The 23,815-nt window shown below is 45.4% G+C and overlaps 1 protein-coding gene across 2 annotated transcripts in view; it reads right to left on the minus strand.

Annotated features, from left to right (window-relative positions):
* APH1B (aph-1B gamma-secretase subunit) overlaps positions 1–23,815 on the minus strand; it is a 75,928-nt gene that overhangs the window by 18,433 nt on the left and 33,680 nt on the right. The window contains exon 4 of one of the 2 annotated variants that reach the window (XM_078685270.1): positions 19,416–19,538. The exons of the other annotated variant lie outside the window; for it this stretch is intronic. Coding sequence (XP_078541396.1) covers positions 19,416–19,538 — 123 coding nt within the window. The remainder of the gene's footprint in view (positions 1–19,415; positions 19,539–23,815) is intronic. 2 annotated transcript variants of the gene reach the window in all.

The raw sequence follows: 23,815 nt of genomic DNA on the forward strand, positions 1-23,815 counted from the left end.
GCAGTTCCCTTGTCCTGTCGTAAAGCTAGTGGTCTCTTTGCGAGCAGTAATGCATATTCGTCAGTTTACAAATAATCACTGGAATCTCTGCTACATAAGCCGGCAGTGCCATTAATGGTGAAGGCATGGATTGTACTGCAATCACATCCAATAGTGTCTCCATTACACCAACCCGATATGAGTACACCGTCACTCCAGGGACTGGAAATCTACCTCCAGGGCATGATGACCCGTACATACTACGTCTGCACATAGCCCAGCCTCCTGCAAATAGAGATGGTCTACACTGCCAAAGTCGGGCTGGATCTAAGAGACTGCAAATAACTTTTAGATTACCACACAGTGTATGGACTAACGAATAGACGATATGATATGGCTTTAGATCTCAAAAATATCAAGTCAGAATTAGTAGTCTACAAGTTAGATAACATTATTTTATTATCCCGGGTGATATTCTTCAAAACATGGTGGGCAACCAGCAACATCCGTGCACAACACTTTGCTCACCTACTGTAAATACATAAATAAATAAATAGCGCCTTCGGGTAAAGTCTGCGCTATATATAAATGCATAACTAACTAAAAATATAAATAACGCAAATCACCGCCGTCACTTTGCCGGCCTGCGAGCAGGAAGTCAGGCAGGCCGGCGCGACAACAGGAAACAGGAAGTAGGAGGGCGGGAGCCTACCCCGCCTCCCACGGAAGAGCCGGAAGAGCCGCGATTGGTTGCAGCACCGGAGCAGGCAGGAGCCTACCCTGCGCCCCGGTGCCGAAGAATGGAGGAAGAGTCCTGCTGCCGGTGAGTGGGGCTTCGCTTTGTGGCTGGCCTGCGAGGGCGGGAGGGGGGCATGTGTGGGCGCGCGCGCGGCGGCGGCCTGTGTGTGAGCGTGCGTGTGTCTTGGAGTCTGTGTGTATGCGTGTGTGACTGTGGGGGAGGAGGGGGTTGCCTGTCTGTCTGGGTGGGTGGGGGGGGGGGGGGTGTGGGGGGGGGGGTGTGTGTGTGTGTGTGTGTGTGTGTGTGTGTGTGTGTGTGTGTGTGTGTGTGTGTGTGTGTGTGTGTCTGTGTGTGTGTGTCTGTGTCTGTGTCTGTGTGTGTGTGTGTGTCTGTGTGTGTGTGTGTCTGTGTGTGTCTGTGTCTGTGTCTGTGTCTGTGTCTGTGTCTGTGTCTGTGTCTGTGTCTGTGTCTGTGTGTGTGTGTGTGCATGCATGCATGCGCGGTAGGCTGGGAGTATGGGAGGGCGGCGCAGGACAGAACGTGCGAGGTCGCGCACACCAATCCAGCCTGGACAAACTCGTGCACCTTCTCGTCCGTCCTTCCCTCGAGACAGCTAACTATACGTCTCCAACCCTGGACGCATCCTTTGGATGCTAATTCCAGGGCGAGACCTAAAAAGGACTGGGACCCACAACCCTCTGTACACAAATAGGTGCATACGAAACAACGAAGGAGACACTGTTATTTTCTCTAAAAAGGAGAAACTCATGCTAAGACAACCACAAAGGGGGTATTTACCAGATGCCTGCAGTCAGGTGTTTGTGACCAGCAGTACCATTTAATTCAACTGATGTGAACAATTTTGGAAGTTAAGGAGGTATTTCAAGGCAGGTAACCCATTTGAAGTCTGTGAGAAACGTTTGCCAATGACCCGGCAAGGCCGCAAGAACCGACCAAAGTCAATACAGCTCTACACTATCCTTTTTTAACCTAAAGTATGATAACACAAAAGAAAGAGTTGAATATGTTTTTATGCAATCCCAAAAGATTAGAGTTATGACTAAAACAACACACTATACTAGCCATTTACCTGCGGGCTATGGTTACATCTCTATGGCACCACATACTTATAGATGCGCAATACAGCACCAGGCTACTCGTAGGGTGGCAGTGCGCTTTATAAATGACTTTAATAAAATGAATAAACAAATTCTCCATGTGGAGGCGAGATGAAACATATCCATGTATCGGTGAAAATAACTTTGCATTCTGGTACTTGGAGATCTGATATTGTGAATAGAAAAACAAAACCTCAAGTGTGAGGAAGCAAATTAATCGATATGAATGTTAGCAGCCCTACATGCCAAGAACAGATGCATACTGGTAAGTAGCATATTCAGTTCGAGGCATGTGGGCTGCTAAATTCATATCTTTTGCATAGAATAAATAGCAGTCCCTCCATTAGCGGCGGTTGCCTGTGCCAGCTGCAGAAACCTGAAAAAGTGTTTTGAGAACAGCCTGTCCTACAGCTGCCTGCTGCTGGGAATGTACATCAACACAGTAGTGTTTTGTAAAGGTATGTGGTGTAACCCACGTGGCTGCTCTGCAAATGTCTTCTAAGGGAATGTTCCCCAGGAAAGCCATAGATGCCCCCAATTTGCGCGTGGAGTGTGCTCTTGGGGGTATTGTCAAGGTACGTTTTGCCTTTTGATAACATATTTGGATGCACTTAACAATCCACCTGGCTATTCCTGCTTTGGAAATAGGGTTGCCCTTGTGCTGTGGCGAGAAGGCAACAAAAAGCTGTTTTGTTTTCCTAAAGTGTTGTGTCCTGTCAATGTAGTACATCAACGCCCTTCTGACATCCAAAGTATGAAGCATTCTTTCCGCCACCGTTTGTGGGTTTTGGAAGAATGCCGGCAAGTCAATAGTTTGGTTGAGATGAAACTGTGACAGCACCTTGGGAAGGAATTTGGGGTTAGTACGTAGTACTACCCTATTTGGATGAATCTGAATGAATGGCTCTTGGATTGTGAGCGCTTGCAGCTCACTAACACGCCTCAGTGATGTAATAGCAATTAGGAAAGCTACTTTCCACGTTAGGAACTGCAGTTCACACGAGTGTAGTGGCTCAAAAGGTGGTCCCATTAGTCTGGTGAGGACCACATTGAGGTTCCACACCGGAGCTGGCGGTGTTCTTGGGGGAATGACTCGTTTTAGGCCTTCAAGAAAAGCTTTAATGGCAGGCACCCTGAAGACAGAGAGATGCTGCCTATTCTGAAGATAAGCTGCTATGGCGGATAGATGTATCCGAATGGAAGTGTACGCCAGGTTGCACTTGTAAAGATGTAACAGATAGCAAATGATGTTAGGGATAGATGCATCTAGCGGGTTGATGTTATTGGCTGTACAGTAAATGACGAAATGCTTCCATTTTGCAGCATAGCATGCCCTGGTAGTTGGCTTTCTTGCCTCCTTGATGATGTCCATGCATTCTGGAGGTAGGTGAAGGTAGCCAAACTCTAGGACTTCAGGAGCCAGATCGCCAGGTTGAGCTGTTGCGGATCTGGATGCTGAATGTCTCCATGGTTCTGCGTCAAAAGCCTGGGCGTGAGGCGCAGCTTTTGATGCGGTACCACCGAGAGTTCGAGGAACGTGGTGTACCATGCTTGGCGCGCCCACGTTGGAGCAACTAGGATGAGAGTCATTGAGTGCTGCCTCAGCTTCCTTGCCACCAGCGGTATCAGAGGGGCTGGCGGAAAAGCGTACGCAAATCTGCCTGACCAGTTCATCCATATCGCATTCCCCTGCGACTGTGGGTGAGGGAACCTGGCGGCAAAGTGTTGGCATTTTGCGTTTTCGTTCGTGGCAAACAGGTCTATCTCCGGATGACCCCACTGCTGGAAGTACGGGTGGAGTACAGATGGGTGTAGCTCCCACTCGTGCATTTGATGGCTGTATCTGCTGAGCAGATCCGCCATCTGATTGTCCTTGCCCGGGAGGTGTTCTGCCATTAGGAGAATGTTCCTCTTAATGGCCCACTTCCACATGCTCTGAGCCAGATGAGACAGCTGTGGCGAGTGGGTGCCCCCCTGCTTTTGAATGTAGTACATCGCGGTCATGTTGTCCGTCCGGACTAACACCACCTTGTTGCACAGATGTACAATGAAGGACTTGAGCGCCATGAAGATTGCCATCAGTTCCAGATAATTGATGTGCATCTTCTGTTGCTGCGTCGACCATAGTCCCTGCACCGTGTAAGTGAGCAGATGAGCTCCCCATCCCTGGAGAGATGCGTCCGTTGTCAGGATAATCTGTGGCACTGGGTCTTGGAACAATCGGCCCTTGCAAAGGTTGTGTGGAGTCCACCAATGCAGAGAGTCGTATGCCCGACTGGTAACCAACACTAGGTCTGTCAATTGTCCCTGAGCCTGTGTCCACTGATGTGCTAGGCACTCCTGGAGCGGACGCATATGTAGACGAGCGTGAGGGACTATGAAGATGCAGGAGGCCATCATGCCAATCAACTGCATGAACACTCTCGCTGGAAGCGAGTGTTGTGGTCTGAACTTTTGGATAAGCGCCTGCATGCTGTCTATCCTGACTTGGTTTGGCTGAGCCATGGCCGTCAGGGTATTGATTGTCGCACCTAGAAATTGCCGGACATGCGCCGGCTGAAGATGCGACTTTGGGTAGTTCAACGAGAAGCCCAGATCGTGAAGGAGGTGAATGGTAGTCGACATGTCCGCGGCGCACTGTTGTTCCGACTTGGCTTGAACGAGCCAGTCGTCTAGGTAGGGGTAGACATGGATGTTCTGCCTCCTGAGGTGCGCCGCTACTGTCGCCAGACACTTGGTAAACACTCTTGGGGCTGTGGTCACCCCGAAGGGTAGGACCTTGAACTGATAATGCTTGCCTTGGATAGTGAACCGGAGGTATTTTCTGTGGGACGGGTGTAGTGGAATGTGGAAATAAGCATCCTTGAGGTCTAAGGTTGCTAAGAAGTCCCCTTGGTTTAACAAGGGAAGAATTTGTTGCAATGTAAGCATATGGAAATGTTCCGAGAGTATATACAGGTTGAGGGGACGCAGGTCTAGAATGGGTCTGAGAGATCCGTCCTTCTTTGGAATAAGGAAGTACAGGGAGTACACCCCTGTGCCCTCCTCCTCCACCGGCACGAGCTCGATTGCGCCTTTTTGCAGCATCGCCACTACTTCCTGCTGCAATAAGTGCAAAGGCTCTGCGGACATAGGCCGTTGCCTTGGTGGAATGTTGGGTGGAGTGGACTTTAACTCTAGACAATAACCGTACTGGACAAGTTGTAGCACCCACCTGTCTGTGGTGATGTTTCTCCAGACGGGCAGGAACTGCTGTAGTCTCCCCCCGACAGGCGTTAAATGGTCGGGGGGCAGTGACAGAGAGTCACTGTTTGTTTGGGGCAGAGGAGCGGGAGTTGTTGTTTCCTCTGCCACGTCCTCTGGTGCTGTTTCCTCGGTAACCCCCTTTGTTCTGCTTGGGGTACGAGGATTGTGCTCCACCTCTAGAGAATTGTGATTGTTGACCCATCTGTCCTCTGGTGGCTCCACGTGCACCTGAGCGACGAAAATTGTTGCCACGGAACTGTTGTGATTGTAGGGCCCCCATAGACTTAGCAGTTTCGTTGTCTTTTTTAATCTTTTCCAGGGTGGTGTCAACATCAGGACCAAACAGTCTATCAGGATTGACGGGCTGATTGAGTATGGTTGTTTGAATGTCCGGTTTAAACCCCGATATGCGGAGCCACGCCTGTCGTCTCAGCATGACGCTAGTGTTAATAGCCCTAGCTGCTGTGTCTGCTGCATCAAGTGCACACTTTATGGCTGCATTGGAGATTAGTTTGCCCTCTTCTATAAGCAGTTTGGTACCCTCTTGAAACTGCGGAGGAAGGTGTTGTAAAACTTGCTCAAGGGTGTCGTAATGCGCCCTATCATAACGTGCCAAGAGTGCCTGTGTATTTGCAATACGCCAGAAATTGGCAGCCTGCGCAGCTACCCTTTTGCCCCCTGCCTCTAGCACTTTTGACTCCTTATCCGGGGGAGGAGCTTCACCCGTTGTTTGGGAGTTGGCCCTTTTGCGGGCATTTGCGACCACAAGGGAGTCAAGCGGCAACTGTCCCCGAATGTATGCAGGGTCTGCAGGTGCTGGTCTGTACTTCTTTTCGATACGTGGATTGACCACCCTCGCCCTGGTAGGTTCTTTAAAGATGTCCGCAGCATGCTTGAGGACCCCTTTGAGCATAGGCAGTGTCTTTACTGTCCTTTCAGAGACTGAAAAAGTGTCAAATAGAAAGTCTTCTTCTACTGGGTCAGCATGCATGTCCACATCATGATTAGCAGCTGCCCTTTCAATGAGTGCATGAAAACCTGCATAATCTTCTGTTGGGGATGCACGTGCACTGAAAGGCTGTGGGTCTTGCCCCACAGTTTGGGTGCCTTGGTCACCCATGTCATCATATGAACCTTGCTGTGCATCGGGTTCATTGATGGGGAAAGTGTATTGGTCATCTTCACCATATCCCTCACCCTCAGAGTGTTCTGGGGAAGGAGTTGGGCTCCTTCTAGGAGGAGGCTGGACAGGTTCCATCAGTGTTGAAGCGTCCTGAGTAAGCCTTTTCTTCTTCAGGGGGATAACATAGGAGTCCACTGGCTGTGAAGTGATCCTCCTCTTGTAAAGGGTCAATTTGCCCGTGTCTGCGTCGATAAAACGCTCAGAATCCTCTTCTGAGTCGAGTAGTCGACCTGAAAGTGCTCCTGACGTTGAAGAATCCGACTTCTTTGGCGTCGATTTTGTTGAAAAGGCCTTCGGCGCCTCTTTTGGCGGCAGAAGGAAGAGAAGTTTACTCGCAGGCTTTGCCGGAATGTCCATCGGCTTCTGTGGCGACGGCATCGGAGCCGACGTAGCAGAGGCCTTCTCCCTGATTCTCTGTAGTGAAGAGGCGATGAGGGACGCGTCACTTACAGCGGCCTTTGGCGCCGACGAGGAGTTCTTGACATTGCCCTCGGATCCGACGTCCTGTTGGCCCTTCTGAGTCTTGGACGATGATGCCGCAGCCGCCTACCCAGAGTCCTTGGACCGATGCGTAGGTGTTCCAGCTTTTGATCCGTGTGATTTCGCCGGCTCTGTCTCCACCACGCGTCCGACTAACGAAGTCCCAGTCGGAACTGGAGCCATGTCGCTGGCTTTGGCGGGCTTTGACGGCGTCGCAGCGGTCGACCCGTGCCGAACTCCCTTTTTAGAGGAAACCTCCTCTGGCGCCGATTTCGACACTGAGAAATCGACAGATTTCTTCGACCTCTGTGGACCGGTGGCCGACGGAGTCGATGAAGCAGCGGGTTTAGGTGTTTTTGGTGGGACGGCCGCCATCTTAGGGACGCTCGAATCCATAAGTTTCGGTTTCGATTTAGGGTCGGCCATTTTAGGTGTAGTCGATACCGTAGGTTTCAGTTTCGGTTTCGATACGGTGTGCGCAGCAAGTATGTCCGTGGCCGGGCCTGAAGGCGGGGCCGTGGCTTGCGGTACGGGGTCGTGGGTAAGGCCGACTGGCGATCCCGTGACCCGAGTCTGATCCTCGTAACCTTCGGGGCATAGCTCATCCCCTGAGCTATCTTCCGCGGCCCCATAAACCTCTTCGACGTCCCCTACCTCGTCGACGTATTCAAGGCCTTGACCCACGACTCCGTCGTCGTCTACCGGATCTGCCTCGACTTCCGTCTCGGGCGGGGAGATTTGAAGATGATGGCTCTGGTCCTCCTCTTCTTGGTCGCCGAAGATGTTTTCTGGATCCGGGGCCGCTTGTCTGGCCTCAAGGCGCACCGCGCGCCGAAGCTTGAGTGTCTTCTTTGACCTGAATCTGGCGCAGGCCTTGCAGTTGTCTTCGTTATGGTCTGGTGAAAGGCATTTGTTACAGACCGGGTGCACGTCGATATGTGGGTATTTGGACCCACAAAGCGGACAGTTTTTAAACGGACTCCGCTCCATGCTGAAAAGTTGCAGTCGTGTTGCGATGAGAAGGCCTCGATGTCCGAAGAGCGAAACGACTCCGCTGATTCCGACTCAAAGAGACGGAAGAACTCGAGACCGTGCGCAAACAATACCGACGCAAGGAATATAAGGCCTTTTGGCCCGTAAAAAGCTAGTTTTTCTCGGTTCCGACAGAGACGTCGAGACCGCATCCGAACCCAATGGCGGAAAAAAACAATCTGGGGATGGAGCCGATGCCCATGCGCACTGTAGTCCAGGGGAGGAGCCACCTATCTCAGGATACTTCGAAGACTCTTCCAGGACAACAATGTGCGATCATCCGGACCCAACACTAGGCGGCGATCTAATGCAAAAGATATGAATTTAGCAGCCCACATGCCTCGAACATGAATTTGTGGGTTTGTGCTGAAGAACTACCATTATTTTCAAAACCCAGAATACAACCCTCATTTAAAAGATGGTGTGGGAATTTCAAGGAAACGTGGGAAAACCCTAGCCTCTTCATGTTTGGTGAAAGCTGGGTTCGCATCTGACAACCCACGTATCAAAACATATTTTTCAGGTCACCTGTGGTAGAAAGAGTTGATCATTAGGCAAGTAAGACAGAACAATTTTTTTTTTAGGTCTAGCTTGATAATGCTGTATGGGCTAGATGTAGGCAACTTGGAAATACTGATTCCTAAAAACCGAATTTTACCGATTCGGTATTTAGGAATCGGTATTTCAGATGTAGGTAAGAATTTGGTAAAAGATACCGAATTCTTAATATTCGTTATTACCGAATCGGTAATACCTACCCATTAATTCCTATGGGCGTGGAGGCCCATAGGAATGAATGTGAACACATTCTGCATTACCGATTCGGTATTACCGAATCGGTACTACCGGGAGGTATTTCTAGGGTGCCAGGGTGTCTACCCTGTTGCACCCCTGAAATGTGCATGTGTGCACATGTGGCACACATGCATGCCCTAAGAGCATTGATGTGGACATTTCAAAAAGCAAAAAAGTGCTTTTTGAAAGGAAATCGCTATTTACCACCAACTTGGAGTTGGTGGTAAATAGCGATTCCTTAAGGCTGAGGTGCACTGTTTTAAGTGCTACCTACATTGCATTTAAGGAATCAGTATTATCGATTCCTTAAATGCAAGGCCATAAGGAATCAGTATTAAGGAATCTGTATTTACCAATTCCTTAATACGGAATCCTCCCTACATCTCAGATGCCTAAATACTGGTCAGTAACTGTGAAATTAAACAAATTTCACCGTTACCGACCGGTATTTAGCCACCTACATCTAGCCCTATGTTATGACAGAAGCATGACCTAAAGCCCTCTAGGTCTCAAACATGCCACTGTTGTTCTTCTCCGGCAGCAGCAGCAATGCGAATAGGGCAGTCAGGAGGAATATACTGCAGTCCCAGCCCTTCCTTCCTTCCCTTTCCATTATCCTCAAGCACTACTTGTAGAGTGCACAGCTACCGAGAATGAGCTTTGCGGCACTGACACGACAGATGAGGAGGATGTGCTACTTTAAACGAAGAAGTGAGTTTTCAATTGCTTCCTAGAACTTAACAGGTTTTTGTTTGATCTCAGATTATAAGGCAGGGAGTTCCAAAGCTTGGAAACTAAGTAGGCGAATGAACGACCCCTGCCTCTTACGCTCCTGATTCTGGGAATGGCAAAAACAAGAGGCTGTTCATTCTTCGATCTCTGCGGACATTGTATGGGGTAATGAGGTGTCGAAGGGGATGCGGGCCAGGTGAATGTTTTATCCTACATGCAAAACAAAATGCTTTGAATTCTACTCTTTTCTTAATAGGAAACCAATGGAGAGGGGCTAGAGCCGACCGTGTTGATTGCACTCTCGGCATGCCCAGCAGAGCCCAAGCAGCTGCATTCTGGTTGACCTGCAACTTTCTAATAGCATATGAGGGACTTCTTAAATAGAGAGATTTGCCGTAGTTGAAGTAGGAAAGTCCCCATCCTTGGACCACCGTCCTTCGTCATTCCATAGGGAGTTACTTGAGCGTTTTTGTAAGAGACCTTACAAAAAGCAGGTGCCTGCAACTTTCTTTTCCTGAGAGCTCACATTTAGATCTTAATCCAGGACGACTACAAGGTTTTTACTTATGGTTTAGGTGGGGGGGGGGGGGCATTCCTTCAAGCATGTGGGCTCGAGGAATTAATCCCAAAGCAGGGGATTGTTTCCAATCACCATAATCTCAGGTTTCCCCTGTTCACTTAAGGAAACTAATTCCCATCCAGCTTGTCACCTATTCCAGACAGGTAGAGTCTTTAAAAAGTTGAGTCAGTGTTTGGTGAGAGGGAAACAACAATCTGCGTGTTGTCCGCATAAGACACCATATTTAAACCTAAGGCATAGATGATGTCTGATAAGGGCCGGACATATACATTGAAAAGTGTGGGGCTCAGAGACGAACCTTGTAGCACTCCACACTCAAGCCGATGTTTCTTTAATAAAATGGGCCCCTCACTGACTTGGAAGCTCCAATTAGCTAGAAAATAGGTTAGTCATTTTAGTGCCATATCAGTGATTCCAATTTCTTCTAGCCTCCGACAGAGAATCGAGAGTGAGACTGGGTCAAAAGCTGTGCTCAAGTCCAACAGAATGAGCACAGGTCACCCAACCCTGGTCCAGACTCATTTTAAAATCCTCTGTGTCCAAAAAGAGAGCTGTATCTGTACTTCACCCAGACCAAAAAACGATCTGCGTCTGGTGCAGTAGGTTGTTAGAGCTCCAAAAAATAAGAAAGGACGCCATTTAACACGTCTCCTAGAATTTTGCTAATCACTGGAAGTAGCAAAATGGGTTTGTAATGATCCGCCTTGTCAGGAACCAAGGAAGGTTTCTTTAATAGTGGGCGAATGAACACATGTTTCCATGCATCAGGAACACATCCACTCTCCTCCTCATACTGGTGTCTCCATTTTCTTTCATACCTTTTGCACTTTCTCTTCAGTTCCCTTACCTCAGGCGAGGTCCATTTAGTGCTGGTTGTGGCTCGGGAAAGATTCCAGGTATTCCTAGGGATTAGCGTTGCTAATGCGGAGCTAATCCATTCCTTGAAGAGCGAGTAGGAGACAAAGAAATCACTGTCTAGCCTATGGGCAGAATTATCTAGCGATAAATGCTTCCCAACTTGTGATGTCTAGTTTAGACCGTTGTCTACTGGATTCTGCTTGAACTCTAATGCATTTGGGCACTTCTGTTCTGGGGACAAGAAACAGAACCAACAAGTGTTCGGACCATGGAATTTACAATGGGGCATTCAACATCCTATTCGAGATATTTGTAAAAATTAGGTCCATGGTATGGCCCTTGGAGTGGGTAGGGAGTATGACCAAATGTGCAAGCTGTATGGTTAATAAATCATGTTCAAATCCCACAACAGCGGAAAATTGGCTGTCTGAAGGCAGTGTGATGCCACAATTTTTGGCAGGGCTTGTACAAACCTTGTGGCTGGACTCGGTGGGAAATATAAGAGCAAGCAAGAAACGGAGAATGTATTTGAAAGTTTAATTGAAAACAGCAAGCTATCACAAACTGCAATATAAAAAGGGGACGACTTACATTCTGAATTCTCTTTAAAAATAATGGCTTCGCCACTTCCTTTCCTTCTTACCCAGTCATTTCTCACAATTGCGTAGCCGGGAGGGGGTTTTGCCACAAGGTCTAACCAGCTATCCTCATTCAACCATGTCTCTGTTAAAAATAAGACTTCGGGACGTATGTCTTCCAATAGAGTGAACAATTCAAGTCTATGCGTGGGGAGCAGCCTACAATTCAATCGAAACATTTTCAAGCCAGTAATAGGCGACTTAAGAAGTACCTGAACCTGTGCATTCCCTTTGACATGGGTCTCATCAAAAGCTCTATTGGCACTTGGATTAAACAAACAGTTGCAAACTTACTGGGCATAATGTCCAGGTCCAGAGAACGATAGCATTATTTCCTAGGCAGCTGACTGAGGCTATTCAGGGCCTCAGGGGTAAAATGTAAACGTTCTGCGTCAATAGGGGCAGAGTTTCTGTCCCTGGATGGCTGCGGATGTGCTTGCCATTGGCACCCCGCACACTGGGCCCCTTTCAAATAATATTCCGGACACAGAAAAGAAATAGACCGCCAACCAAGATGGTGTCCGCTTGTGTGCTACCTGGAGGCAGCTGGCTGTAAACACAGCCAGGTAGAGCCTGTCCCCAAAATGCCCCCAAGCAACAACAAGCATTGAAAATGCAATAGGTCTCGCCTTTGATTAAGTTTTAAAGCTATTTGCTTTGCTAATGGTATTCTATAGCAAAGCAAATAGTTTTAACTTAATCAAAGGCGAAACTTAATGCATTTTTAATGCTTGTTTCCTGTTTATATCTCTTCCTTGAGTGACTTTACACCTTGTATATTTGCTATTCTTTTCTGTTTGTATCTCTTATGTAACTCATGTAATCCAAAGTCCATATGTAATGCAACTGGTTCTTTTGTAAAGGGCTCTGACAGCTTTGGGTAATGTTTGCGCTATATAAAATCGCATTAAATAAATAAATAAAAAAGTAACATGCGTGTGAAGACAGAAACATTGCTGCTTGTCACAGGAAAGTAATTCTAGACGATGGGGGTGGGACGCTGAAGGAGGGGAGGTTTGTGGGTTGAATGAAGAAAGACACCGGACATCGGACCTGACATTGCACAAAACATATGATATTTGTGTCCACTAGCTGCCAGATGAACAATGTGAGACACACTTTATTGGTGCCATATATGTAAACAATTTAAACAGTTGCAGTCAGTTTGAATCCTATGAAGATAACCTGCAGAAGCTGTTCCCTGCTGCAACCAGGGGCATGTTATGATGTGCACTCGAGCACACAATGCGGTTGATGACAGAAACATTTCTGCACACGCCATAGAAGAAAATGTAGGTATGCTAGAAAAAAAATAGAAGCGGATAGCATATAGCCAAACAGGGCCTCTGGTGATGAAGCACAGGCTGAAGAGGAGAGAATGTGGGATGAACACTAGCGGTCCGAAGCACCCAGGTAGCAGTACTGTAGGCTCCAGCGCACTCATTATCACACGCTCTTTCTAAAGCATACAGCAATACGGCTGGTTCGAGAGTGCTTTTCATCTTGTGCTCTCAAGCACACATATGGCACCACTGCCGGTTGCAGAGCACTCGCATTCTTGCACACTCTCTGTGAAACATACAGCAATATGGCAGGTTCTAGAGTCCTTCAGACCAGGCTACGAGTGAATCTACTGTAATTTCGTTACAAGGACTCACGTGGCTGGAATGTAGTGCTTGCAGGCGCGAGGTTTAAACCTATGCAATCTCCCATTTTAACCCATGGGCAGTGAACGAAGTAAACACTTCCCAAAATAAGAATACACATGAAACGAGGTGTCCCGGCATAGTAGAACAAGTCAGCCTGGATCGCGCCTTGGAAGAGACGCGTGAGAGCAGGAGCGTGACACCGTGAGCGTGCACGTTGGCGTTCCCTGAGGCTCGCGCCTTCACAGACCGGTGTCTGCTCGTGCACCGGTCTGTACCACTTGGGGAGGCAACACGACAATAAGGCTCGCTAGCGGCAGCGCTTCGCGCTGCAACGCCAGGCGAGCCCTAAAAATAGTGCCAACATGGTTAATCCAATTGTCTGTGCAACAAGTCTTCTCTTTCTGAAGCTCACATCCATTCCTCTTGTATTAAAAGAAAGTAATTGGCAGTTAAAAGAATGCTCAGACTATGCAAAAGACGCGTTTTCAGTTCAGGCAGTGTAAAGGTAGACAAATAAATGCAGTTTAGGATCTTTAAATAGTATTAAAAACATATCAAAACGGACGTGCCTCACTGTGTCCTTTAACTGACCATCAACTTCAGAGATACAATAACACAGCATTCTTTGAGATGGTGTTTTTTGCTTTCTAATTACTAGTTTAAAGATTTACGAGCTGGAGAGACATGCATGTAGAGGTGTTTTTAAGCTCTTTGGCTCCATTTGACTCTGTACATTTGTGTTCATGGTCCGGTCAGTCGTTACTTCATCAAAGTTTATATCAAGGCTGTTACATAAAGGGACATTCAAAAGGAGTACCCTTGCAGCTTTTTTTTTTTTTTTTTTTTTAACATCGGAGATGCCTTTATTTCAGGTAGGTTTCTAAGTATTACTTTAGATTCAATTTCCAAACCATAATTTTAATTATAAAGTCCAACTGATTTAAAAAACAATTACATTACAAAACTATTATATTTCATTTACTTCAAATGCAATATTTTATATGTTAAAATAATTTTGTATAGTCATTTAATATACTGCAATCTTAATTTACCCATCCTGAACCCTAAAAAAACCTTATTACTCTTCCCAGAACCTTAAAATCCACTTCCTACCCCTCAACGCTACCCTTCTCTGAACCCTAAATAATACTAACCCTTAATGTTATCCATCCCTGAACTTTAAAAACCCCTTACTTACTAATGCTTAATTCCACCCTTCACAAAGTCTAAAAACTCCTTACTGCACCTTAATGATAGCCGTCCGTTGGCCCAAAAACACATTACTACTGCTTACCACTACCCATCCCTGAACCCTAAAAACTCTTTACTACCGCTTAACCCTACCCGTCTGTGAATCCGGAAACCCTTACTACCCCTTAACACTACCCATCCCAGAACCCTAAAAACCCACACACCACTGTATCCTGAAAACTCCTAACCCTTAATGCTACCTTTCCCTGAAATTGGAAACCCCCTTACCAATGATTAACACCTTGGCTGCTAGGGAGATTATCCTGCTGTGCTGCAGACCCTTGTTTCCCATTGTTCATGACGAGCTCAGCTCGTCATGAGCACACGAGCAGTGTACTGCATGATGAGCTGAGCTCGTCATGAGCATGGAAGGGGTTAACACTACCCACCCCTGAACCCTAAAAAGCCCTTACTACCCCTTAACGCTACCTTTCAGTGAACTCTAACAATCCTGACTATCCTTTAACACTGCCCATCCCAGAACTCTAAAAACCCACACACCCCTAAGTGCTCCCCCTCCCTAACCCCAAAAACCCATAATATTCCTTAAAGCTATCTTTCCCTGAACCAAAATCCACTTACTCTACCCCATAATGCCACCCTTCACTGAACCCTAAAAAGGTCTTACTAGCCCTTAACACAAAGAGAGTTGTGGCACAGTGATCAGAGTAGCTGCTCCGGTTAATGGGGCTCACAGTTCAATTCCCGGCGCCAGCGGCAGCTCAGCATCATGTGACTAGGGCAATTGCTCACTTAATCTCCCCGACGGCCCCCAACGCCTATAAACCGTTAAGGGTGATATGTTTGCACTTTACAAATAGGAATTATATATTAACACTACCCTTCTACTCTGCTTGACACCCCCATTTATTTGGCAAAATATGTGAAAATCTTGGATTTGTTTGGGATTCAGACAGGAGACTCACCTCGGATATTGTTCAAGAGACCATGGACTGCTAGCCCAAGCCTCGCCAGCTTTGTGAGACTCCATGCCTCTTTCCTCTGTATTCCCACATTTATTTGTTGGAGTGCAGAGTAATGCTCTGTAAAGTGGACCTCCAGAGTGTCGACTGGCATGGTTACAGCCTTCATAAAACAGTGCAATGCTTCTTAGTTTAGGACTTTGCAAAATAGACCATGTTTCCCATCTAAGAAACTCAAACAAGCCTTTGCAATGCAATAGGTCATGCAACTGCGAGAGTTTGAGCTATTGGCATTATACATGACAATGCCTTTAATTTATGTGTTTAAAAAACCTGCAATAATAAAAGGCTTGTCCTTTGCAATTCCAGAAGGTCAAAATCTGGAAAATGCGTGACCTATTGCATTACAGAGAGCACGGTGTTGCTGAAGTGGGCGCTGCGCTCAGCATTAAAGTTAAAAATGCTTTTTTTGAAACAGAGCGTGGTGTCCCTGAAGTTAGCGCCACGCTCAGCTTAAAATTAAAAAAAACAAGAAGCGGTGTGCGGGCAGCCACTTTTAACTCCTTCCATGATCATGACGAGCTCGGCTCATCATGACCACACCCGCTTCTATTGACCTTCAGCACAGCAGGGGAATATCTCCAGCAGCCAAGGTGTTAAAGTTAAAGCGCGCATAGCGTGACATACAAGAAGCGGCCGCCATTGCCCCGTGAGTGCTGTGTGGGCATGTTGCAAATACAAGAAGCAGCCACCATTAACCCTCATTTTTCATTAAACAAAATAGTGCTCACTGACTTATAAAGCAGACTGTGTAACAAAAAAAGTAAAAGGTCTAGTCGTTATGGGAGGTTACAAATGCATACTAGGTGGCACCAAGGAGGGACTACTACCCCTATTCACAAATGAAAAGCAGTGATTTCGTAAGGACAGTAACAGGAGCCAATTAGAAAAGATGGGTTGGAAATGGGTGGAGCTTGTATGCCATACCTCAATACAGCATGCCTTGCAGAGCAGCACATGTGCTGCCCAGGCTCGACCTAAAAACGAACTAACTGTGGAATTCAGGGATAACTTCAAGATTAACCTTGGTGTACAAACTTCTTCAGGGCATGGTCCCTAGTGTCTTGGAAAAAACGCAAATTATCAGCCCACCAGAATGTTACAATAGTTAGAACTTTTGTTCCTAAAAGCTACTCAAATAAGTAAATCACCAGGACATCTGGTATTTTCTGGGGTCTGACTGTGGAAAGAACTCACTATGCACATATGGAAAGAGTAATCCCTATTGTATTTTTGAAAAGTGGAAAAAATATTTTCAGTTAATTGGTACATTTCTCTCAGTTTCTATTTCTCCACGAGTGTAGCTTTTTCGGCGACTACATACAGATAAAAAATAAACAAATCTATCGTTCTCAAACAGTGAAACAGGAAGGACCTAGACACACGAGTAAAAGTGGGGAGATTAATTAAAATCTTCTAATATTGGCATAGCATAGACAAGGCCACTAGAGTTATGCGTCAGTGGAGGATCAAATTATGCAACAAAGTCGAGAGAATTATGCAGCAAGAAAAGGCATATTATGCAGCCTAATGCAGCTGAAGCATTATTTTGTTAGTTTAACAACTATTAATACTGTCTGGTCAAATCAATGGAAAGGTAATTCTTTAACCTTTGCAAAGGACCTACCATTGCACTAAACTATGAGTGGCTTTCCTGGTTTAGTAACTTTTGGTCTGCTTGAGCTAGAAACGAATTTCTTGCAAAATCTGCAAATCTTGCAACTAATGCTGGATTATGTGGCAAATACAGCACATCCATGATTATTGGGAAAACTTTATAGTCATGAAAATGCATTATTCCAGTAGCCCTAAGCTTAGGTTAGTTTACACAGAATGAAGAAAATTGTTTTATTCTACATGAGCCCAAAACTTTCGTACTCAAAGTTGGCCTTGTTTAGAGTAGGTGGCAAACACGATGATCAGATCTCTGGATGACATAAGAAATAGCGAGGAGAATCAAATGGGGAAGGAGGATGGCACTCCAGATTTAGAAGTTCCTCAAAAATTGGAGAATATTCTATTACTGCCCAACTCTCAATCTGGGACAATAACAGTGAAAGGGTAGGCTTGGCTTCAAGAAACCATCACAATACAAAGAAATTGTAGAAAGCTGTAGATCTGCTTTGAAAGTAAAAAATAGTTATTACACTCAAGTGTCAAACAAAACCTGCCCAGAATATAATGAAGCTGACGACAGACAGCTAGAAGAGTCACCACTAATGCAAGTAATTGCATTACTTTCTGAGTTATGTATAAAATAATTGTAATTTTAACAAATTACGTTTTGGGGGAGGGCTAGAAGCTAGCTAGCCTACTCCTATGCATTGGCTTCCGGTACCTACATTTTTAAAACTTAACCCAATCTTTATTTGGAATGACTGCTACTCTCTGGAGACCCAGCTCCATAAAGAGATGACTCTACTAGATAATCTTCTCACATTACAAAAAATGTAATAAAACTTAATAGAAACAGTCACCAAGTTTAGATTCTGCAATGTCTTTCGATGACGAAATTACATGTTGAGCTTCAATTGCTCTCCTCTACGCCTACATCTGAATTTATCTGTATACAGCCTCTGTCAGTCTTGACACAATGAACTATTTGTACAGCAAAATCATGTATACCAGGGTCCTGCAACCATCTCAGATGTACGTGTGTGTGCATCTCTGTATAGCACAAAACTATCCAAAGGCAAGGAGCTCTGTACAGGGTCAAAGGCAAGGATATAGTCAACAAGCGATTGGACCGGAAGTTGGGGTCTAAGAGTCATGCAGTCATGTTCTTAAAAGGGGGATTTTCAACTACTCTTCCTGAAAAGGAGCAGGGATGTGGAGGTGTTGATGGATAAAGGAATTGTGTTTTCAGATCCTGGGTGCAGAGATCGAAAAGAACTCTTGCCTTCTTTTCTTTTTTGTCTCAATCCTGATGGTGTTATGGCTGCGGATGCGCTGAAAACCACAAGAGAGGTTGAGCTTGTCAGCTTAGTAGGCAGGGATGTAAGTTGTGACGGTTTTGTAAATGATGCAGCTGGTTCTGAAGCTGGTGCAGGCCAACAAAGGAAGCCAGTGGAGTTCCATCACGATGGGAGTGATGTAATCATGTTTTTTTACGCCCCTGACTAGACATGCTGTGGCATTTGTAGGATGCCCTTAATATGAGAGAGGTTAAACCAATGTGGAGTCTCTGAGGCCATGGTATTCCCCATCCAGATGCAAACGTACAATAACTTAACAGTTTCCTTTCTGAAAGGAACATTTTCACTTTACAGAGAGCTGGTACCAGGCTTTCTTTGTTTTCTTGGCAAAGAGTTCCTTAAGGGCGAGGAAGGAGAACCGATGAATGACATTGCCAAAGAATCCCATTCACGACTTCAGGGTGTGGCAGACAACGGAGTTCTCCATCAATATCCGGAAGTATAGGTTATCTTCATCTGTGGTCAGTAAGACGTTGTCTATGATGAGGTGTATGGTAGCTCTCCACGCTGCAGCTATGGAAGCTAATGATGGGGCTGACAGTAGGGTACTCACAAAGGACGGGAGAGCCCCTGGGAAAACCAAATCCAGATTTTTTTTAAACTAAAAATTGTAACACAAACAAACTTCTTGAGCAATAAGTCCCAGAAGAAAAATTAGGAACTGTGCCAACTTCTGAGTAAGACCATCACCAGTTGCCAGAACAAATATGTACCTAACAAAGTCATTATGGCATAGGCTGTACAAGTTAATTCAAAATGCAGGAGGAGGGGCTGCACAGTCTTTCCAGATGTTATATGAATTAATTGGTAACAGAAAATCTGAGCAACTTTAAAGCATTAGGTTATCACGCTTAGGATGCAAGAGAAGAGTTTAACTTGTTAACTACACACATATCTGGCGATTGGATTAATCAATTATTATTTTTGTTTCAATTCACGGTTTGCAGATTTTGTTCATAACAATTTCTTTTATGAAAAAGTAAGCCCATTCTTTTGAAAGTCACGGTCCTGTAGAAACCATCAAATACATTAACACATATTATAAGGTTCAGATTACCATAAAGACCTAGAACAGCACACTGTGTTATAAAGCACTACAAATGTAAACAATGCACATAATTCTACCAAAATATTAATTGTGCTGCTTCGAGTGGAGACAATTAAGGGCAAAACATACCTGATGATATGAAGTAAAGAGGGGAGTCTCCATGAATCCCTACAGTCCCTGGTCCCATAGAATCCACTAGGATATTTACCAAGGAAAAGATGCCACTCATGAGCCCAAAACCCAGACCAGATACTGAAAAGACAAATAGGAAGCAAATTCTTAAGTAAAGCAAAATTAGCAAATACAGTGCATATAAACTAACTGGTACACAGTACACTAAGAAGGCACAGTACAAGCAAAGCCAAAGTGATGATGGTCCTGCAATACATAAGACTACAGTTCTCAAGTGTTGGTGTCTTTCATACATTTACATGCTTTAGAAACATTTCTTGACAGCAGAGCAGGAACGTTGGTGGCCTGGTGATGACAACAAAGGGAAAGCTCTGTAATCAAATGCTGCTTTTGGCTGCGCTTTCCTCCCCATCCAAGGACAATTGCACTGTCATGTCTCTTTTCTGCTACCATATCCCAAAGTTGTGTGGTTAACAAAATGAGTGTGTGCCACGTAGTGGTCTCAATTTAATTATAGCCTTATTGTCCTTAGCTGATTAGTAATATCGACTTCTCATCGCCTGTTCCTGACCCTTGCATTTGGTTTGAGCCCAAAACTGCATGTGAGTTAACAGCCATCACCATCCTCAGCTCCAGGTATTGACACTTGATCTGTAAGTAGTGAGCACAAAACATCCATTAAACTCTATGCAGGCAAGCAAACTCTTCACCTGTCAGTAAATCAGTAGTTCCAATATCTAGGGTATCTGAAATAATAAATGAATCACACCAATGATAATGATCTTCTGCATGACTACCAGTCTCACCTCAGATTACACTGCAGCACGATGACTGCTACCTTACACATCGTAGACTATGCCTTCCTGACCATAGATGTAGATGACCCCGCCTTCCGATATTGTTGAACCTCTCAGCCGCCTTTGACAAAATTGACCATCCCACCCTCATATGAACCCTAGAGTCTCGAAAGGGATTCACCAGCAACATCCTTCACTGGTTCCACTTATACCTTTCCAACAGACACCAGTTGGTTCACATGGGCACCTCCAGGTCCCACAAACCCCCCTTCAACCGAGGAAACCTATAGAGTTCCATATTGCACCCTGTGCTCTACAACTTCTTCATGGAGCCACCTGGTGCTCTTCTCTCAGACAACGGCGTCATGACTCACCAATATGCTAATTATATACAACTCTACCTCAAAGCCTCCTCTGCTTCACACAAACGCCTCCAACACTGCCTGACTATCATCCAGACCCGGATGTCCAGCACCTACCTGAAGCCCAAACCAACAAAGACAGAATTCCTGTAATTTGTCAATAGGATTCCCCCTGAACACCAGCCTCACCCTCACAGAACACATTGCCCAAAAAAACAGGCAGCTTGGTACTGACTCTTCTACAGAAAGAGAAATAATTTCTTTGAGAAAACAACTTCAGAACTGCTGTTCAAGCACGTGCACTGCATTTGAATGATGGTAACCTTCTAAACTCCACCCATGCAGCCTTTAAGGCTATCCTACATGCCACCCCACCTCTCATCCAGGAAATATGATCACATTACTCCCATCCCAATGAAAATCCATTGATTCCCCTTGTCAGCCCGAACCATCTTCAGAAACAGCTGCATCATTTACAACCAGTACCCCTACTTATCTTGCAGACCATTTCACCATCATTTGTGGTTCTCGGCACACCCATAGCTAGAACGCCATCAGACTGCAGTCTAAGAAGTGTAATAAAGTAAATACAAGGCAGGAGGCCCTTTTCATCTATGCATCCAGGACCTGGAACAGCATTCCTGTATCCACCAGGACTGCCCCAACGCTGTTCCAATTTAGAAAACTGCTTAAGATGCACCTCTTTAAAGAAAACTATATCACAGTGCAGAAAACGCTCACTAACCAGCTTCCTTTCCTGTCACTCGTTGACTTTATGCTCGCCTTTGACCCTGTCCAGAGCTCTGTCGTCTTACAGCTAGGTTCACAATATAGAAATACCATATGCATCATACATATAACTATGTTGCCTCACAGCTCTCACCAAAGCAACTTAAGCCATGAACTGCCCTGCCTCGATATCCATATCGTCCGTCAAGCTCTCAAATGTGCACACTAAACTACCTTTGAACAACTGCCCACCACCCAAATTCCAAGCTCTGTCAATGGTCTCTTATCGTAGATATGAGCCAATTCCTTGAACTTTGGTAAGCATCTCAGTGGTATTTCTGGTGCATTCGCTGCCCGCATCCGAGCCTACCAGCATATTTATTCCAACAATACTGAACCACCTGTGTAATTCTTCAAACCTTTTGTGTTCCCTAACAATACCACTTCAACCATACTAGCTCAGATCTTTAAACTTTTCGTAGTCCTATGTCTGCAATCCATTGAGTGCTAAATGCAAACGAAAAGAATGTTGTGTCTGAATGTGACCAGTTGAATAATACAGGTCATTCAATCAAAACAATGTGCTCCAAGAAAGGACAAACACAAGAACAGTAAGGAAAGCCACTGACTAAGAAGAAAGCAAATGAGTGACAAGAAAGCCATCCAACGATAAGCAATGTCCTAAGCTAAAGCCCACTGTAAGTACTGGCCCTGTCGCCAATAGGTTTTCTACAACAGACAGCTGTAGGCAAAACCTAATTAAAGAACACAAAATGCTTAGTATACCTAAGAAACAGACTGGAAACGAGGGCACAGGTGCACAATGCCTCGAAATAAGGAGGGATATGTGGGTCTGCCATGTCATCTATTTATTTATTTTTTGAGGAACACGTCCTCCTTTTTTATTCTTCTACTTGCTGCATCAGCACTTCTGAGAAATGTCATAAATCCATCATGTGGCACAGGGTTGCTCTACTCTTGCACCACCAGTCTATTTTCAGAAAAACACTGTAAAAAAATAAATGAAATAGAGAAAGACCACCACCCAAAAAAATCCACTGCATGTTTTACTGCGACTTTACTGCAGCTGACGCTGGTAGGATAGCTTTAGTTTGTATGCAGTACTTAATCTAGAAGAAAGAAAATCTGTGAAAACGTGATAAAAATCTCTTGAGGTAGTTACTTGTGGGCTGAAATATCATAGCAGTGGCACCCAGAGGCGGAAGCCCACCCAAATCCCAATAAAGGAGGGCACACCTTTTTGGTTGGGAGAGTAAGTGTTACAGTTTACTGGCTGCTTTCACTTACAAGTGATCCTTTCAATTCAATTTGCTTTCCATTTAAAAAGAAGATAGCTCTGTAATATTTCCATTCCATGAACGTTCCTTACTTGGCACTACCTTCTCCACCAGCTGACCACTGTACCTGGTTCATCCAATGCTTCATCCTATCAGGCGTCCAAGGTGCCTGCGGAGTTTTGACCATACAATAGCCAGGCTTAATAATTCATGCCAAAACACACAGTCTATGGTCATAATCTACGCACCAACAAATTCATACTCCTTCAGTTACTCGTAACAATAGACTTCCAACCTGCCCCTAAATGAGAACCGGACCCTGGCTGTCATGGACAGCAAGAAATGACCGGATGTCGAGCTTCATGGAGCAATGTCTGGGTAATTAACTCTTGCATGTTTAGAGCGCTTTTTTCTTTTAAATCTTTTAATATGGGTCACAGAAGATAGTTGGGGAAGCAACATCAGCAGTGCGGAAATAACATGGCAGGGAGGAAGAAATGCAAGAGAAAACAACACGAGCGAGAACCCGGAAGTAAAAAAACAGATGTGCACAAGCAAGACAGAGCCACATGAGCATGGGGGAGAGAAGCACAAGGGGGAGAGAAGCACAAGGACGAGAGAGAGGAAAACAAAAGGGGAGAGGTAAGAGCACAGTAGGAAGAAGGCTGGAAACACATGAACTCTTATAGAGTGCTTAAAGAAAAGAAAAAGTAGTTCCCTAAAAGTGAGCCTTTCAAGCATAGAAGCGAGCCAATCAGAGAGAAGTTGAAGAGGCTATGTTCCCTGGGAAGGACAACACACAAAACTGACAAACTGAGACACGAAAAGCCATCTAATAAGCAGCCAAATGAGACCAAATGAGAGTGACAGTAAAACAAACCAATGGTAAGCAATGGGCATGCTACAAGCCCAGCACATTTTTTGTAAGCACACAATATGTATTTTGCAACCAGAAAGCTTGTGCTTTCTGGTTGGCTTTACCTAAAATCACTTCAAAATAGTTCTAAATGGTGGGTCACAAGATGTTGAATCCTCCCACTACAGAATGCTGCTACAATTGTTTCCGACTGTAACGTGAACAAAGTATAATGAACATCTCTGTACCACAGTGGACTTTCCACACTAAGAAAGACCAGTGTCTCCCTTTCGTTAGGATGTTGCCTCTGTGTAGTTTTTGTAGAAATATGTACAGTCACAGGACATCTTCTCAC

This window comes from Lissotriton helveticus, chromosome 3_2 (genome assembly GCF_964261635.1).
Source record: "Lissotriton helveticus chromosome 3_2, aLisHel1.1, whole genome shotgun sequence".
NCBI lineage: Eukaryota > Metazoa > Chordata > Amphibia > Caudata > Salamandridae > Lissotriton > Lissotriton helveticus.